The sequence below is a fragment of the Perna viridis genome, chromosome 9 (assembly GCF_037379345.1).
Source record: "Perna viridis isolate PV_CMFRI_1.1 ecotype Kerala chromosome 9, ASM3737934v1, whole genome shotgun sequence".
In the NCBI taxonomy this organism is placed as follows: Eukaryota; Metazoa; Mollusca; class Bivalvia; order Mytilida; family Mytilidae; genus Perna; species Perna viridis.
In genome coordinates, this window is record NC_142453.1 from 4,651,545 (window position 1) to 4,671,510 (window position 19,966).

Genomic DNA, 19,966 nt, shown 5'->3' on the forward strand with positions numbered 1-19,966 from the left:
AATTAAGACATATTTTTTCCACAGTTGTCAGATTTATAAAGGGGGGGGTTGTGCTCACGCCAAAGTACCTTAACACCTCCGCATTGCTTGCGCCAGTCCCAAGTCAGGAATTTCTGGCCTCTGTATGTTTCGTTTTCACCTTTAGTTTATTTCTTATGTTACTTGAGTATGTAGAGGCAACTATTTCGCTGTTTTTGTGTATAATGATGTTCTGGGGCCAACTGCAGCCTGCCCTGTGGTATGAAGATTTCCTCGTTCATTGAAGACCAATGATTGCCTTGGTCTGACATTTTCATCCCGGTAGGGTTGTTGTCTCTTTGACATATACACCATACATATTATCATGTAGCAAAGCATGTCTTATTTCGAGGCTTAGGTTTGTTAATAACAATTGGCGAGAAAGGATGAATCCATGAGTTTTTCAGTATAGATTTGAATACTTTATTTACAAATTATATCGTTTTTTTTCTAATGCATTGAAAATATAGTTCAGACATATGATGTTCATGATACAAAATTTGGCTGTTTAAGCTTTGACATCGACAAAAACACAACTTGGTTTCCTACAAAATTTGTCTTACCCTTGTTTATGAATTTAAATTACGTGCATGCAGATGGTACTATTATGAAATGGTTAACACTAAAAATGAAATCGAATAAATCAACGATCAGGGCGTTCTGCCTAAACTAAAAAGTCAAGGGAAAATGGTAAAACAAAGAAAATGGCGACAACGAATAGCAATTGTAAATCTAATGAAAAAAAAAACAGAAAATGTAAAAAAAAAAAAAAACAAAAAAAACCCAGAAAATATAAGTAAACAAAGTAAAGCACCATGTAAATACGGAAAGCGAAAACGAAAATTAATTTTACGAAACAGATTATGCCACAATATAAAATCATTGAAGGAAATACAATGATAGAGTCCTCTTCTCTTCCAAAATATCAACATAATCTTTTTTGTCACCAAGATGATGATGGTCCACAGCACAACGCCATGAGTGAGTCCCATTTTTGAAAGACGTACCTGTGCTTTTTCACTTGTGCCACTTTTCGTGCCGTTCATTTAGAGCTAGTTTTAGATATGACACTCGGTATGTTTATGTTAGCTTCCGAAGATTTATTAGCAGGAGAGGAATACTGACCACGATATATTCAGACATCGCACCGACGTCTATTGTTGTAGATAGAGAGATACCGGAAGAATTGAATATTTCCGTAAACTGGAAGTTTACACCGCGAGCCGATCCTTAGTATTGGGGATGGTGGGAGGGATTGATCGGCTTGACAAAAAGAACTCTCAAAAAAGTTCTGGGAAGATCACGAGTGACATTTGAAGTGTTACGAACTGTGCTTAGCGAAATAGAATGTGTGATCAATGACCGCCCGATAACGTACGTGTCAGCCGATATCCGAGATCTCCAGCCGTAAACACCGTCTCAGCTACTACGCGTGATATCAAAACGCTACGACAGCGAAGCAGATGTTTGTGAACTTAACAATGTGTCCGCGAATAGACTCTTACGACACAAGATCACGTTCATAGAGTACCTTTCTAAGCGCTGGTGGAATGAATACTTGACTGCCTTACGCGAGTTCCATCGGGAACAAAATACATTCGAGGCACAAGTGATCGATGCGATCGTTCAGATAATGGATAATTCATCGAGGCCGAGCTGAAAGCTAGGAGACATCGAGGAACTGATCACTGGCAATGATGGACAGACCAGAGCACCAAGAATCCGGACCACAAGTGGATTAACGACAACACGACCAATAATGAAATTAGTCCCCCTTGAAATATGAACAGTTAAATGTGTTTATTAATCATGAACTTTAATTGCATTTTGCGGCCCCCAGAATGTTGTGAATAGTTTCATTTTCGAGTTTGAATTATCTTTCTTTTATAAACCAAAGACAGTAACGTTATTTCCCGCAATTTGTAACGCAATAATTGCTCCGTCGCCACCAGAAGCGGCAACTCTAAAATGGAACGTCTAGAAACTAAACGTATAGAAAGTTGATCGTCTTATAGTTGTCTTTCACTGCTCAACATTCCCTAAAAATGGCAGTGACATTGGAAAGTACAGCATTTCTGCCTCACCAGCGCCACTCGTCACATTGCAAGCTAGTTTGACCCAGTAAGCGTCAAGTTTAATGAGTTGCCGTTATGGTAAAACATAAAATCTATATATATACTTTGCTTTTACTGTCACCTTTTATAAAAGAACGTCTCTTTTTTCTTGATTTGAATTTTTCAATTTGAATTATTTGCGCAAAAGTACACTAGTGAAAGAAGACAAATCGTCGATGGAACATTAATGGCGATTTCGGAGCCGCGCATGATCATCGAGTCGTATTCTGTACAAAACTACGGTGTTATCGGATGTGTTATCTGTAATCTATATTGTAGTTTAGTTCCGCCTTTTACTATGTCAATTAAACATCCGTGTCCTGTATTACCACGAACTTGAATGAAAAATACACATACACCATCTACTTTTGCTGTAAAAATCCACCAGAGCTGTCGTAGCATCCTTATTCGTTGATTACTTTGCGGTTAAAAGCTTTTACTTGATTGTCTCCAATCCCATTGATGTCACCACCAGTCCCGGTCGTAAAATACAAATCTTTAAATAAAATAAAGTACGATTTATAGGGTGTGTTTGAATATTTGATTTAATGTTAACATTATTTAAGTTTTTATTATTAAACTCCCCATATTTGTTGAGTGCACATCTATCAGGGCGAATCCAGAAATTTTGAAAAGAGAGTTCATAAAAAGGGGGTTCCAGGTTGTTATTTGATCATTTTGTAAAAAATATTAACAAATTACCTCAACATAATCAGGGAGGTTTATTCCTCAGACCCCTCCCCCGGATCCGCCACTGCCTATTGACAAAAAAGTATATGGCTTGTAGTTATTCGAGAATCTTTAGTAAAAGATCCTAAAATTCTTCTTAGCAAATAATTTGACAGACGACTGTACTCAAATCACCTTTTCCAGTTACAGGTTCTTGCTCTTCGCTTTCATTGTTTGGTATAAATCCCCTTTCGTGCATCATCCTTCTATCGTTATATATTCTCTTAATATTTAGCTTATTTAGTTTCTAAGAGGTTAGAGTTAAAATAGCTATAATGTTTTATGTTTGAAATATATGTCAAAAGTTTTAAGGAGACTTGTTTTTTTTTCACCACGAACAATAAAGCAAACAACAAAGTGAGGACAACATTGTAAAAATAATTATTCATCTTCACGTCTTACAATGACTCTACCAACAACTAATTCCACCTATCGAAATTAAACTATTGTGTAATTTGGAGAACTACTATGTGTATCTTCTTTGTTTTTCAAAAATAATGCTGTCAATATTAAAGCTGATATTAAAACAAAAAAGTCAAGAATTGCATATGTATTTTGTAATGATAATGTTGTTAATATATTAAAGTTCACTAACCGAAAGTTTCATACATAGTTTTAATATGACTGCGGAGTGTGATTAATTCATCATAACACCCGTCACTATATTGTATGGAGAAAGAAAAAAAAACACAAAAAATGACCCTCAACTTTAAAGACATATTGCGCAAGCGAACGTGTGAATTGTGTTTGTGACGTGCTGTTTGGAAAGATAAGAATGTATGTCTACAAAAGAAGCCATGCTTAAAGTTATCACGGTGTCCTTAATTTGTCCTTTAACTTCACACAAAAACAAACAGAAAGTGTTTCATGTATATCTTTTCAAACCAAATTGTGTCTCAAACTGTTTTGAATGCCTAATTGGCAACACTTTCAAAAGACAGCATCACTGAAGTAGGGTTGAAGTGATATTTTTTTTTATTTGATTTTTTTGCACCATTTTACACTAAAAGAGTCAAAATTAACTCATAGTTAATATGTTTATGGACAACAATGGACAACCCAACGATGGGACTAAAACCGGATATATTTACTTCATCTAGATTTAACATGCATTTCAAATTATATCCCGTTTGAGTTGCAGACAAACATGGTCAATATAGTCATATTAAAAAAATTGAAAGCCCGTAAATTTTCAAAGTAAAAGATTAAGGTCAGAGAGTAATATTTTGCAAGGGAGTGCAATGCAATGCTTGTAATACGCTGTGGGCCCTGTTTAAGCTTAGGTTGATATAAGTGAACATAAGGTGAAGTTTTTTACAACCGATTTCCAATAGTTTGACATTTTTCACGTAGTCAATTTTGACATTAATAAATAGGGTCAACAGAAATTGGAAACTCCGTATTACTTGAAATTTTGCTTTATTCTATTAGCCAAACTAAGTTGTTTGTACTAATGAGGAAACGGGAGATTGTTATAAACAGGACATTTTTTCTGCACTTGGCATTTACCCTTAGGAGATCGAAATATCAATTTAATGGATTTTTTTTAATATGATTTTATAATATGTCAAAATTAAATAAGTCTCAAACAAATATTGCTATGAAAATAAATGGCTCATCATACCCATAAAAAGAAAATGACACTGACTGCAAAATTATTAAAATATTTTGTAAATAGATAATAAATGAATTAAACACCAAATGAAACCCGTGAATATTGTAGATCAATAACATGAAATCCTCCCAAATAGAAACACAAGTAAATCAGCAACCTGGAATCCACTAAAAACTTGGAGCATAGACCAGGTGCCCTTGTTGTAGAGTAAGAGACTTCTTCCTTTCAAGAAACACCTGCCGAGTTGCTCATAAAATGTCATTTCCAGGGAAGACGAAAGTGTATTGGAAAATTGAATAGGAATACCTTAGTACCAACTTAAGGAAATCTTTGGACAAAAACGCAACCGAAAAGGGCAAAATGACAACAGACGTGGAAAAAGGTTTATGACATACCTTCAAGGAAGCGGACTGGACAGCCTAAATGAAATCCGGGTACCTTCTATGCTTCAGAAGTTATCTATTTAACCAGTCTAGGCAGTCTTGCAGAAATGAATTATTAGCCTTCAAAAAGAGATTTTTTTTAATATGTAGTGGAATAAGATGACTAGAAAAGATACTCTTAAAAATAGCCATGATATTGACTTAAACATCTTTGGCTTGTTCAACAAAGGCTAAGACTAAGATATGTCTCAGGATGGTCTTAGAATATGTCATTAATCCTTATTTTGTTTATTGAAGATGTCGTAAGTAAAGTAAAGTAAAGTCATCACTTTTTTTTGGTCCAAACTTTTGGAAATCTAAATAGTAGTCTAACCTAGATAATCTAGATCTGTCTCTGTGCAATTTCGACTCCTTTTTTCCAATACATGGACGTTCTGGTATTCAAGGACAAAAAAGAAACACGTTTTTTTCTCTGTGTAAAAAGTCAATTTCGTTTAAATTTGACAATATTATACCTTTTACATTGAATTTTGTTAAACATCAAGCTAGCCTTTTTGAGAATGAATGGAGATCCTAGCTGAAATACTATATAAATTCACTATAATATGTAGTACTAGTTCTTGTTGTTTTTTGTTTCCATCTGATTATTAATACTAATACAAATATCAATATTTTACAGTTAGAGATCCAATTTTTAGATATGAATACTTTTTTAAAAAAAAAAGCATGCATACACTATATCTTATTTACGCCCCGTGGTGTCAAAATGGTGGAATGGAGTTACCCTGGCATATTACAGGCATGGCCATAATACGGAAAACCTGACCGCAAACCATAGTGGTGCAACGTGTTGGGAAAGATGCGACATTTCTTGCACGTTAAAGAACCCATCTGTACTATTCTACCGAAGTAAAAACCATGGGGCTTCGCCCGAAGAAACTAAATTGCCCGACCCTACCCACCTCTCCCTATTTCTAGTGGCCAACTCCATTTTCCTTGTGTCCCATACCATTTTTTCATTTCATCATCATTTAATGTTCATTTTATTATTCATTTCATATTCATCGCCTGAATATAGGTGAAATATTGCTGCATAATGACACAATACCCCTATCTCTATAACGATGGTCTTAAGATAATTTAGTTAAGCAACGGAAGTTTGTCGTAAGATGGTCATGCAACTATCCTTATCAATGTCCTACGATATGTCTTATGATATTTCTTTGGATATCTCTGTTAAGAAGACCCCTAAAACTTACATTTTATTGTGGTAATTGAGGAAGATTTTCTGGAGACATTAGAACTAGCCATTATTTTACTTGAACAACTAAACATTTACATTTTGCCAGAAGTACTTGAGAAGTAATTTTGATTATGTCATTTTAAGTGAAATTGCACCCAGTTTGAAGGTTGTTGTGAACACCCTTTTTTATTGGATACTGGTCTGATTTTAGGAATGCTTAATGGGTTCCAGATTTCTATAAAACTTACTTATAAAAGTGTATACTAGAAGTCATTTTATTTAAGAGTTGCCATGCTTGCATTACATTTAAAATAAATGTACATCGAAGTGTTTCAAATTTCAAGTGGAATTTATTGCACTTGCTCTTCAGTGAGCATTTCCGTCCTAATTAATTATGTGTCAGTCTCTGTAAGAATCAGGCAGTGGATGAAACATGGTATGAAAAAACACTCTTTTGAAAGTGTATTATGACTATTTGTACTATTAGAATGAAGGAAACAAAACAAGATTTTCCATATCACTTTGGTAAAGTGAGTTATAATTTCATTGAAATGCACTAAAAATGAAGTTTTCAAGGCCAGATAACTGTCAAAAGCATCATTTTTCTAACATTATATTGGAAACTTTCTGAGCACATCCAGTGATACAGAGATCAAATAATGGTTTTTCAAAAAGAGAAAGCATCCTTGAGTGAAATTATAATGTCAGAATGGTGGGGTTTTTACATGCATGTTTCTGATTATCCCATTAGCCTGATTCTTGGACAAACTTACACTGCAGTAAGTGTTTCAATTGAATATATCGTGTGGAAATGTCTGCACGCATCATGAACTTTACAAACACTGTTGAAAATTTTTCAAGGTTGTACCAATGTGAAATTTTATTGATTAAATATCCGTCCTCTACTATGATCAACCCATTGCCCGAGTTTTACGGAGATTTGCCACAAACTGCTAAAATAAGAAAGTAGATGTATTTCGACAATACATGATAGTACTTGATCGCCTCGGATTTTTTAGGTAAGCAGTTTAGCTGTGTCAATGAAAATAAGAATGTATTGTTGCTGCCAATTTACTAATAAATAAGGTCAATGACTCATTGTTGACCTTTATTGTATTGTATTGTTTTATTCAAATGAACGGAAATAAATATTAAATTGGCAGAGTTTACGGAAATATATCACATCTGGAATGTAATCGAAGTAAGCTAGACCGGTTTTTAAACTGGTTAGTTTTTTTTTCCGAGCTCACAATGATATGGAGAATGTGGCAACTGTGTTTGTGTTTATCTCTTGTTTTCAGAGGTAAGTGAATGAGTTTTTCATCTCATTTATACATTATATCAAGCACCACGCAGCGGCAGTCGTTTGCTCCCTGGTCCACTTTTTTTTTTGTGCAATCACGATTGTTCATATTTATTATTTATAACGGATATTTGATTTGACTATGATAGTCTCCTCTGTTGACTCCTAACTCTTCTATTCGTCATTTTTAATAAAACATTAAAGCTGGAATCGGAGGTGCACTGTAAATAAAGAAAAAATATTATGAAATGTGCATAGATGTAGAATAAGAATTGGAAAATGAGGTTGATACACAGCAGAGCTGTAAAAGTGATGGTAAAATAATACAATAATCTAAATGATTTACTAGCATTTGTGATTTTAAAGGACATATCATTCACCATGAAGCCTTCTTTTTTTAAACGTTTTATCTTTACCGGCGGAAATTAGTTCTTTTGATAATTATAATATGGCTTTGATAGATGTTGAAAATTAACATTAATAAGCTTGCATATACATTTATGATTCGTATTCATGTATATCATATATTTAGATTAAAATATACCTTTGAAATATATGATATAATGAACATGACATGTCAAAACCTGTTTTATAAATGGTATCAACCTTCGGGCCGGTTGGCTTTGGGATGATGTTGGAGTCTCGGGTTGATACGGCATGTGATACAGATTTTGACATGTAATATTCAGAATGTGTAGCAAGCACTTTGATTTATTCCTAAATTTCTTTCTAAATATAAATAAAAAAACGTTTGCTTATTGTTTTTCAATTTACTTTTGTTTCTTTAAACGTATTGTTTTGATTATTTCATGTTCTTTGTTGTGTGTATGTGTGTTTGGTTTCCCTGTCCCATAGTAATTAAATTAATTTGCAACGACTGACAGTAAAGTATGATTTATACAGCCAGCAACAAAAAAGGAAGACGTGAATTCCATACTATTTTAAAAAAGTAGTTCCCATGATATGAAGATTAATGTCGTTATTTTCTAATATTCTTATGAAAAATTACTCAACTTACACGGTGATGCAGAGATCACATAGCGGTTATTTCAATTAGGGAAGATTTCCGTGAGTGAAAGTTATTGTCAAATTGGTGGAGTTTGTTTTTTTAATCAACCATGGATGGCGGCTCAGAGACTGATTTTACAATGCTCTAAGCAAGCAACCAAATTTTGCACATATTGAAAGAGTTTCTCCTTTTTTCAATAAATTCAATACTTCCTTCGTAATTTATTTCTCTTTGACCGTTGCAGTTAACAAAAAACTTACATTCAACTTTTAGATACGATGCATTTGTGATATGACATTGATGATTTTGTTCTTTAAACAAAATTTGTCATGAGTCGACCATTGCGTGGTGTTTACGTGGACACCCTCGTAATAATTAAGAAATAGTTAATAATAGTAGTGTTTTATTATTATTATTTTATAGTTTTACTTAAACTTTTCTATCACGAAAAAGCTAATGATTTATTGTGTTGAATGTTTTTGTATCTTTTTCTTTAATTACGATCTGGTTACATTTTCCTTATCATACTGAGAATTTATGAGAGATGATGGATAATTATCATTAACCTGCGACGGATGATTATAAAAATTGTAAGTTTTAATTGTTCGTATAAGTTGTTGAGAAACGTATAATTAATTTAAGTTTCAATATTTCTCTTTCTCATATTCATGCAACATATTCAATCATTTTAGCTGGCCGCTTCGCAGAGATAGAAAACATCAAAGATGCCACTAGTGCAGAAATCGTTTCAGATAACTACCCAAATTCCTATCCATCAAACTTTGATAAGGAGTGGCACTTCACACATGATTATGGTCGCTGGCTAATCACAATTGTCGACATGAGAATAGAGACTTCTGAGGACTGCATCAAGGACTACCTTGAAATTGTCGAGGATGGCGCGTTGTAAGTATACAGTGTGCTAGTATATCAATATAAATCAGGGAAATCGTGGTATCAGCTACATTCAAAAATCTCTTTCAAAGCAAACAAAGACTTGTGCGATAGGCAGAGTAAAGAAACTTACAAGAATTGCTTGGCAACTTAAAATGTTAATTATACATTGAACTCTTTCTAAACCCAACCATGAATAGTCCAAACACCTGTCTAAACCCAACCATGAATAGTCCAAATACCTGTCTAAATCCAACCATGAATAGTCCAAATACCTGTCTAAATGAAAAGTGTTTAAGTTCTTATTTATCAATTTAGGTATATTTTAACTTTGGTAAAACGAACCATAAGGGGTTCGAACCGATTTCCTTTCCCTGTGAATGTTTTAAGTGAAAGTGTTTGTTAGAATCAGGCAAAATGGGAAAAATCAGAAACATGCATGTCAAAATCCCACCGATATGACAATAACATTTCACATAAGGATGTTTCTCTATTTGAAAAGACCATTATTTGATCTCAGCATCACTGGCTTTGCTCAGAATTTTTTCAATAGAATGTTAGAAAAATGAGGTTTTTTGACAGATTTATCTGCCCTTGAAATGTTCATTTTTAGTGCATTTCGGTGAAATTATAACTCAATGCCGCAACATGATATGGAAATATTGTCTTTTTCCCCTTGATTTTGATGGTGCAAATAGTCAAATTACAAAATGGTGTTTTTTGTCATACCATATCTAACCTACAGCCTGATTCTTACAGATACTGACTTTTAAAATATAAAATCAGGTGATATAATATTCCTGTGTACATCCTTCATTCTTATTTGTCTTCTGTCTACAACTGACATTGATATAATGCTTCGATTTTCTCAAATATTTTTGAATATATATCCAGGCGATCAAAGAAATATTGTGGGTTAAAGACCAACATGGTTGTCGTCACAAAAGGGTCCAATGCCAAGATACGCTTCCATTCGGACGGCAAAATTCAGGATCGAGGCTTCAAAATTCTGATCAAAAGAATAGTCGATGATGGTATAAATTCAGAGATTTTCAAATACAGTCAAATCTGTTTTAAGCGAACTTCGAAGGGAGAGCTAAATGATGATCATAAAGACAGATGGTCTTTATAAAAAAGTAAATTTTACATAAAATGCATTGGGTTATTTTGTCATGTTTTTGTTTTTTCAGACAGATTATTGAATACAGGTGGTCGCTAAGACAAGTTTGACTGTACCCTAAACTACTTACTAAATATGAAGTTGTTTTGGTTTGCTTTTCTTTTCAGTACTAGTATTCTTTTAGTTTATTCTTTTAATTCAATAAGATACCTGCAAGCCAAATGCCTTATGATATTTTAACTAAAAATATTAAACTATTATCATACGCCCCATCAGTAAATACTAAAGTTTGTAGTAGTTGATCAAATGTGTATGAAAAGTTTGTTCAAAATCTCCATCGTTCGTACATTAAAGTGTTTTCTATCATGTAAAATTTCAGAGGGAAAAAAGAAGAAATCGCAACAAGACGGTAAGTTTTCTGTTGTGTATGTCTGTTCTACATGTCTGGTCTTTGTCCCTGGATTACATTCTTCTGATTACTCTATAATCTTGGTTCCCTTGATTATACATTGAAGCATATCTTTTTACACATCAGATTGACCATTAAAAGAAAACTGTGAAAGTTAAAATTGTTTTAAAATTTGAGAGAGAGAGAGAGAGAGAGAGAGAGAGAGAGAGAATTAACAATGTAGTAAAAAGCGGTAAACCACTTTTAAATGAGCATGGCTTTTGATTACTCATAAACAGTATGAAACTAAATTGAAATTAATTCAGCCATGAGTCGTTTTCCTGTATTGTAGTTTTCGTTTCGTTATTATCTGGAGAGGCTAACATTTTATTTGCCTTGTTAACCGAAACCTTAATTAAAACGACTACAATTCATCGTTTCGGTGTCGCTTTAAAATAATAGATAATATAATATACTAGTACGCTTTGTTGTAGTTTCGAACTGCTTTACAATCTTAGTTATCTGAATTCATATTTTATTACTTGACATCGACGCATGTAAATACTTGTAAAAACTGAGGAGTCAGTGTGTATACATTGTCTTATAGGAATCTTGTTTCAGATTTAAAGAATATTGATTCCTTTTTATGTATTTATTGTAATACCTTCTTTTCATTATCATAGCTGCCAAGGGTTTTGTACACAAATCAACAGAATTACTACAATGGGAGTTTGTGGCACTAGCAGCAACTGTTGGAAGCGCGTTGGTCTTGTTTTCCGGACTCATCATTTTCTTGATCTGCGAGATGAGAAAAAAGAGGATTAGACGACAATCGGGCAATATAAATAGCACGGTCTTCCAATGGCCTCCAAGACAGAGAAGCAACTCTAAGTCTTACGGAAGACAACAGAGCAACTCGTCAACAGCTCCATTGACCAATGACAGATTTATGTATTAACCTTACATTCTGCTGGCCTCAGAAATATGTAAATAGATTTTATTCACACAAACTGCTTGCAAACATGCAAATGAGTTGAGTATGTCTTGAAGACATTTCTTCAAATAGTTCTTTCAAGTGACGTTTTTACTGTTTAAAATTCATTTAAAAAGATTGTGCAGAGCTCTGCGGAGAAACTTGTTTACATTGTCAAAGTAGACCGCTGTATAAAATTTAATTCAAATCAGGACGTTGATTTTTACTTTAACGGAAAGAGTTACAATGATATACAGATTATCTCGTGCTCCAAATGAGCTATTCGTTTTCTCTCTAATTGTGCACCATGAGAGATTCACATTGAAGTAATCGGACATTGTTGAAATCAAATGGAATAACAGACTTGCTTTGCTTCATCTACCCTTTTCGATTTTTCAAACGAATGTAGAGAAAACAGATCAATATTCTGATTTTGTGAGTTTTATAAAAATAAGTTTAAGTATAGCTGCCTTCTCTGTACTAGCATCTACATGTTATTACTTTATAAAAAAAAAATCGTAAGTATGCATTGAATATATCTTGGGAGGAACCGTTTAATGTCCCAAACATAGAGTTCTTCACAATTATATGCATTTTCGTTTTTATATCATTTCGTTTTGTGAAGAGCTCGAGCGTGACAGAAGATTGAAAAGACTTTGATACTAACCATGTATTATATTTTTCTCATTTACCATAACGGTTGTGTAAATATTGTTACATGCTCAAAACCATTTACAAATTATACTGTTAGCTTCGCTGAAGAAATTCTTGTGTTTAGTCAAGTTGTGAATTTTTTTTTGTACGCTGGACGTGAATTTCAAGATATACTAGTAGATTTTCAGTTACAATAAAGTTTGTTTTGTAAAAACTAACCTAATGGGTTAATAATGACAGGGTAGTAATTAAGACACTTGCCAACGTCTAATATTGTTATGTGGATCATCGGTTTAGATTTTTATCGCTGGATAATAGTATTTATTGAGATAATAGGAAAAGTAATGTTTGTCATTTACTTGAATATACGTTACTTTTGAGCCATCCTCTTTGATAAAACCTAAACGTTACATTCTATGAATTTCAATTATCTGAACTGTACCCGTTTAACGTTATTTTATTAACATAGAAATAAAATTATTTTTATAATATCTGTTTTGGGGGTTTTATTTATTTATTTGTTTAAATTTTTTTATTTTATTTTATTTATTTATTTTTTTTTTTTTTTTTTTTGTGTATTTTCTTTTTTATTTATTTTTTTGTTTGTTTGCTGTTACATGTGGCATAAATTTTGTCAGAAATGTTACAAAATATCATTATCTGCATCTACAGACTTGCTATTAGCTATATAAATGAAATGAAATGCGTGATCCCATTTCCAGGCCTTCTTTAATATGTGAGCGTTGGCAAGTATGGATGAAGTAGTAACACAAACAGTGTGTTTAAGTTGTTCGTATAGATATTGATTTGGCCAGTATATTTGTAATATCTTACCACCATATTGTGTTTCATTGTCAATGTGTTCAAAGAAGCTTTTATTATGTTACCATGGCTACAGATTTTCATAACAAAATAGAAAAGAATATCTATCAAAAGTTGTTTTGCCTTGTCTTTTTCTAATATATTGAAAACATTACAAAGGCATGATTTGATACAGGTTATAAAAATAAAACCCGCTCATAAAAAATCAAGTCCAGGGTTGACAAATAAGGATATGAAAACTATGACACGTTCAACAAATCGGCTGTCATGGTCAAGATAGGCACACTATAACGATCCAAGATTTCACAACGACGACCATAAAAATTCTGTAGTGATGACTTCAATAATATCTCTGTACCAGAAGAAGTTCAGCGCGGTACAAAAAGTATGCGGAGTTACGGCAAGCTCATGTATAACGTATAAATTGTGATATGATAACTCCATACGCAGGTGCTGAAGGAGTGTAAGAATCAGTCAATGGGTGGCACGTCATAATTCTCAATTTGGTATTTTTGCCTCTCATAAGCTATTGAAATTTTTGCTGAGGCATCTGTGACGTAGATATGTTTGTCGCCATTAATCACTACTGCATTTCGACTAAATATCTTAAAAAGGCAAATTTATAACAAATACTTTGATGATTATTTCTGGAGGTTATCAGGTGAAGCAATAACATGTTTATGTTTTTTCCTTACCGTTTAAACATTTTGCCCGATTCTTAGATGCAGAAGCAATTAAATATAATCGAATGAATCAACGTTCAAAACGTTGATTTAACTCGAAAGTCAAAGTAAATGGTGACAAAGAATAGCAATTATATACTAAATTAAAACTATTAAACAATGAAAAATACGATGAAAACACATAGTAAGCACAAGAAAAAGTTAATAAGACAGGAAACAAAAGCAACGGGACAAAAACAAACTCGCCACAATCTAGAATCATTGACGTGGAGTTCTCTGAGTTTCAGATACACCATCTAAACATGACATATTTATATTGCCGCTGACAAACACCCAAGAACAAATATACTTTTAAAAAATGGCCATGGTATATATTACTAAGGACAATATATGGTTAACAATTTTAACTTTACCACATCATACGTTTCTTGCATTATAAATGTTCCTACAGTTCCAAAATGTTGCAAGAGTAAAATAAAATACTAAGGGCAGATAACTCTGTCAAAAACCTCATTTTTCTCAGATTTATTTGAAAAATTTCTGAGCAAATCCAGTGATGCAGAGATCAAATAATGGTCTTTTCAAATAAAGAAAGTATCCTTGAGTGAAACCATATTGTCAGATCGGTGGGATTTTGACAACCAAGAATCTATAGTTTTACTTTCAGTTTCATGGTATATTGCTGGAGTCTATAAGGAAAACTATTTCGCTGTACCTGTGTGTATTGTTGGGTGGGGACAGTGGCCAGTGGTGTAAGGGTTTCCTCGTCGTTCATTGAAGACCCATGGGTGGCCTTTAGTTGACATTTTTCATCCCGGTGGGGTTGTTGTCTTTTTGACATATTCACAATATCCATTTTCGTTATGTACAGCCGTCGAAAGTTACAGATTACCTTTTCTCTGGGTCTGATATTTTTCAATAACATGGACATATTTCATTTGTTATTTCTATTTTAGGAATGCAAAATTAAATTTTAGTGGCCGAATAATGAACGCATAAAGTATAGGGAAAAAATCAAGAACACGAAAGGCGATTTTAAGTTTCAGTTTAACATATTTTTTAGTGTTCACAAAATCGAAACATTTTATTGATGAAAAATTCAAAGTTCAATATCTGAACTTGTTTTATTTTTTGGCAAAGGTAGACATCTGACGTACACTTGAGTACCAAACAATAGTCAATCCCAAAGATGAAAAGCCGGATCACAGTTTTGGCAATCTTTCATGTCTTTGTCACGAGTTCTTCCCTCTTATTTTCTCATTGTTATTTAGCGCTTTGAACTTATTGATGAATGATTTGATTCATTGTTTTTGCACTCTGGCAGGATATCCTGTGACCCTATTCTATTTTGTAAACTTTAATGAACGTTTGATTGGTTTTTACTTGAAGTAAACTTTAAGGAAATGATGACAAAGAAAATTGAAACAATGGTCTTAATTGCAATGTTTATATAGATACTTACATGTAAGTTTATATGAAACAGAAAGTATGGTCAAGAACTGTAGCGAACTAAACATACTGCAAAGCTTTATTTGTTTATTCATTTATTTATTATTATTTTGGTTTTTTTTTTAAATAATACTGCGAAAATAATTACGGTGTATTGTCCTTTTTCAGATAGATGTTGGGTTTAGAGTGTAGTTGAGGTAAAAGAAAAAGCTTTGAAATGACGAATACGCCCTCTTTGCAAGTGAATGCACACCTTAGTCGCTTTGATACTAATTTCACCATTGTAAATCACCAACCGTTTTGTTTGGGTTTTTTTTTTATTAAAAAGGTTCCTTTCTACTAGTGCATTTCAAAGTAACTTCCAATTTTAATTGCCTTCAAAGCCAAATCAATACCAATATTGTACGAAATATATATTGAAGTACAAACATGAAAATAAATGTATGCGTTATATTGAAGGGTAATAACATAATTACCGAACTGATAAAATCTAGGCAGTAATCAAAAAGAAAGTCTATATAACAAATAGCAATATCAGGGTAAACCCAAACCAATGTCTGTTATATTATCAAAGAAAAATGGAGTCCAAAACTATAACAGTACATTGCCCTATCAATACAACTGACATATATGTTATCTGATTCATTTTGTAATTAGTATACAGAGCATCTTGGAACAAAAAGTTTAAGGGTATTTTTGTCCTGTGATTCAAATAAAGACCAATCTTTTTTCAATCAAGTTCAAGAAAGATTCAGGATACTGGAAATCAGATTAAATCTCGCTTCTACATCTACTACATTTGACAAATCTTACATAATTGAAGTGAGTGAATTAAGTCCATAAACAAAAGGAATCTAGACTCAATTGAAATAACATCGTCCGATTATGAAGTAATGAAACAGGAAGTATGCATCTTTTTTTTAATTACCAGTTCAAATGTTTTACTTGAAAATCTGGTATAATCTATGATTGTGTAATAACTAGATCTCATATAGACACCGTGTAAATATTTCTGCATGAAAGCAAACCAGAAGTGCACGGTGAAAATTTCGAGCCACCTAATATTCAAAATGTCAAAAGATGGCGTTCCAAAAATATAGGATGTCGAGGGAAAATTTGCTTTATTTTCAGCCTTTTGATGCATTTCTACCCTCAGATGAATAACTACAAAAAATAATATATTGTAGTCCAGTGAACTTAAATGTGTACACTTGTTGAAGACCTTTTGTTAATCTCTGAAGGAAATTATTATCTTGTATTTAGGTTATACACCGCTGCATTTGTTGTGTTTCGCCATATCACCATATCTGTTCCTTTTTCTATCGTTATCATTAAGAAAAAATTAATAAGAAAAACACTTGTGGTATAGGGATCAGTAATTATTATAAATTCCTTGGTGATAAAATTAACAGAGAAAATATACTAAAACTTATATACGATTACAATGAATTCAATTTATTCGTATTATTATTTCTGCTTGTTTTATCTGCTGTTTGTTGCATACTTCCCACACTGGTAATCATAACTATTCGATCGGCCCGAGTCTTTTATTTTTGCTTCCTTCAAGATATGTTTTAAAAGTTGTTTGGAGTTGACACATGATGATGATTAAAAATATATTCGCTTATTGCATGGAAGGATCCACGGGATAGCCCGGACATTTCAGCTCGACAAATTTTGTTGCTTACTTAGAAAATCAATGTAGCAGCCCCTCCCTTTTAGGCCAATCAGCCTCATCTCAATTGGATTTTTTTGGCTCCGCCACAGTTTTGATGTTTAAACTGGATTTTGTTTCTTTATTTTTCTGATGTTTGTCCGTTGTTGTATTTTTTATCTGAAATAGTCTTTGCCATTACCAATTATAAATATTCGTCGTCATTTGGTATTTTTATTTTAAAAAATGTTTGACTGTATTAATTACATGTAACACGAAACGTGATTGTCAACATATATTATAAACCAAGTGATTCATTTGTACTTTAAGACCCGGACTCTTTTTTAGTTTGAATAAATTAATAATGCAAAAACAAAATTATTGACGTATTTGCCCTTTTCCTTGCATAATAATTCTACCTAGTTATATTTATTTCCGAAAATGTTCGACTATTCTAGGTTACACACCACGTGACTGTCAACATATATCATAAACAAAGTAATTCCTTTGTACTTACAGACTCGGTCTCTTTTTTTATTTCAATTAATGAATAGCACAAAAACAAAAGTATTGACGTATTTACCCTTTTATTTTGCGTAATTATTATACGTGGGTTTGTTTTCCTTATGTTTGATTAATCATTAAAGGAGTGGTTGTAATCACATGAACTAGAATTTATTAAATAGAATTCAAAGATGTTGGAAATGTTCGATAGTACAAGCCTTTTCAAAATTTGTCATGATAGCATTATCTAGTCAAAGTAAATTTCCAGTTGGTCCTTAAGGAAGTAGACCTTTGGTAAGGAACATAACTCTTGAAATCACGATATGTTTCTATCATATTCAATTTCACCAGAGCCTATCAAACTTTCATATGAAACAGAATGAAATCAGTCCAAGTTACATTGATGCTTACATGAGATTAATGTAAAATGCTGGTTACAAACGTTCATATGATTTGTATGAGTTTTGTCCCTTACCCTAGGTTTACCTCCTTAAATGGCTGTACAATATGCTTGGTTCTTTATTATTTTTGTAAATATTTTTAAAGAGTTTTGTTTCCATGTACCTGTGTATAATGTTTTGGGGACAGTTGCATCCTGCCCTGTGGTGTGAGGGTTTCCTCGTCGTTCATTGAAGAGCAATGGGTGGCCTTGAGCTAACATTTTTCATCCCGGTTGGATTGTATCTTTGACATACTCACCATATTCATTATCTTTATATAGAATAAATACTGCATTAGTAAGTACGCCATAATAATTTTCTGAAAAAGATTGTTCATAATAAAGCTTCCAAAGATGATAAATTAGACACGACCTTAAATGTTTGGACAACACAACAAGAGACGGATGTTTCTAGAAAAGCCGAGAACGCTTACCCTACCGGTGCACCTGGTCCAAGCTCCCAGCTTTAGTGGAGTCCGAGTTGCTCATTTGGTTACTTTTTATGTATTATTTTGGTTATTTTATGTTCTTTGTTGTATGTATCTGTTTTCAATGTCTGGTCTTTGTCCCTGAATTACATTCTTTTGATTTCCGCTAGAATATTGGTTGCCTTGATTACTCTTTTTTCTGTACCACCATACTAATACATTAACAAACAAAACACCTTACAAAATTGTAATTTATATCGTAACTGTCTATTTCGAAATCCAGAAAAGGTTGATGAATAGTGACTTCATACAAAAAAAATGTGTTCAGTTAAACGAGATTCAAAATACATTTTAAATAATACGAAAAAACTTTTTTGTAATAGTGTCTGTATAAGACAATAATATTTCCCATAGAAAATTATTACAGTAAGAATGCTCTTTCCATATTATAGAAAATTAGTTTGTTTCAGTAGTCTTATAAAATAAATATGTGCCAAAAATGTTTCCCTTGACGTCTGTTAGCTTGAGTTGGAATAATACATGTATTTCATTAGAACCTACAATAGTGTAGGCTTGAAACAAACGAGCTTAACCGGGGCTCATTGTTCGTTACATCGCAAAGTAAACGGATGGTGTGAAATAAATTCATTTGTATTACTTGCATGAAGCAGGGATAGAATAATAGTAAAAATTAATTCAGTTTTCTTACAAGGCTTTTTTTAAATTACATTATAACGTTAGGTTTGCTTTGCATGAGAAATCAAGTGGTGCACGAAAATCTATGTATGTGTAACGTTCGTCAGAAAAAGTTAAAGGGTTTCGCTTTGGGTGAATATCAATGTTTTTATGCGTTACTTGGTTGTTTTTTGTAGCAAGTTTTGATATTAGGTGCATCAAAAACAAAATTTAAATTATTATTAAATAAGGCTCTGTTTACTCTTTTTCTATTGGTCAGAAGCAGTACACGTGATATTTCATTTTCTAACATATTGATTAGCAAAAATATGTTTCTGTGCAATATAGTATCATACTGCACTCTCGAGCTAAATTTATGAAAGTACGTGGCATGAGCAACCACCGTCAATGAAATTGTAATTGCCTCGTTCAATATTGTTGTACTCTGCTCCATAAAACCTCATATTGATCTCGTTCAACTGCAGTCAATGTATATTACTTTTCATCAACATGGTAAATATGATTTATACCATGATTGACTTTGTCTTTTTGTGGTTTATTTTTGGAATATGAACTAGTTTACTTCGCATTATTTATCATGCTATTGTTTTGTCTTCTGTCTGGAGCGGCTGCTAGGTAACAGCGTACGTGACTATCTGCACGTTTAGAACAATGCCTATTGGTTCCTGTATCCTTAGAGAACTGGGAGTTCATGAATTCATACAAACAAAAACAATAACATTGACAGAAGTACCAATTTCCGTGTCAAATCAGTATGTACAGATTTGTCTGCAAGTTCGGTCTGACTTCTGGTGTCGAGTTTAGTCATTGTACCCTTACTTAAGTACACTCCAGCTAAGAATCATGCA

At 32.9% G+C, this 19,966-nt stretch overlaps 1 protein-coding gene across 1 annotated transcript; it reads left to right on the forward strand.

Annotated features, from left to right (window-relative positions):
* Positions 1-7,245: 7,245 nt before the first annotated feature.
* On the forward strand, positions 7,246-13,378 carry LOC148606391 (mannan-binding lectin serine protease 1-like). Its single transcript, XM_088545022.1, has 5 exons — positions 7,246-7,405; positions 9,107-9,320; positions 10,203-10,342; positions 10,808-10,837; positions 11,500-13,378. Exons 1-5 carry the CDS (start codon positions 7,354-7,356, stop codon positions 11,772-11,774), a joined length of 711 nt encoding a protein of 236 aa, XP_088401148.1. The 5' UTR covers positions 7,246-7,353; the 3' UTR covers positions 11,775-13,378.
* The last annotated feature ends 6,588 nt before the right edge of the window (positions 13,379-19,966 follow it).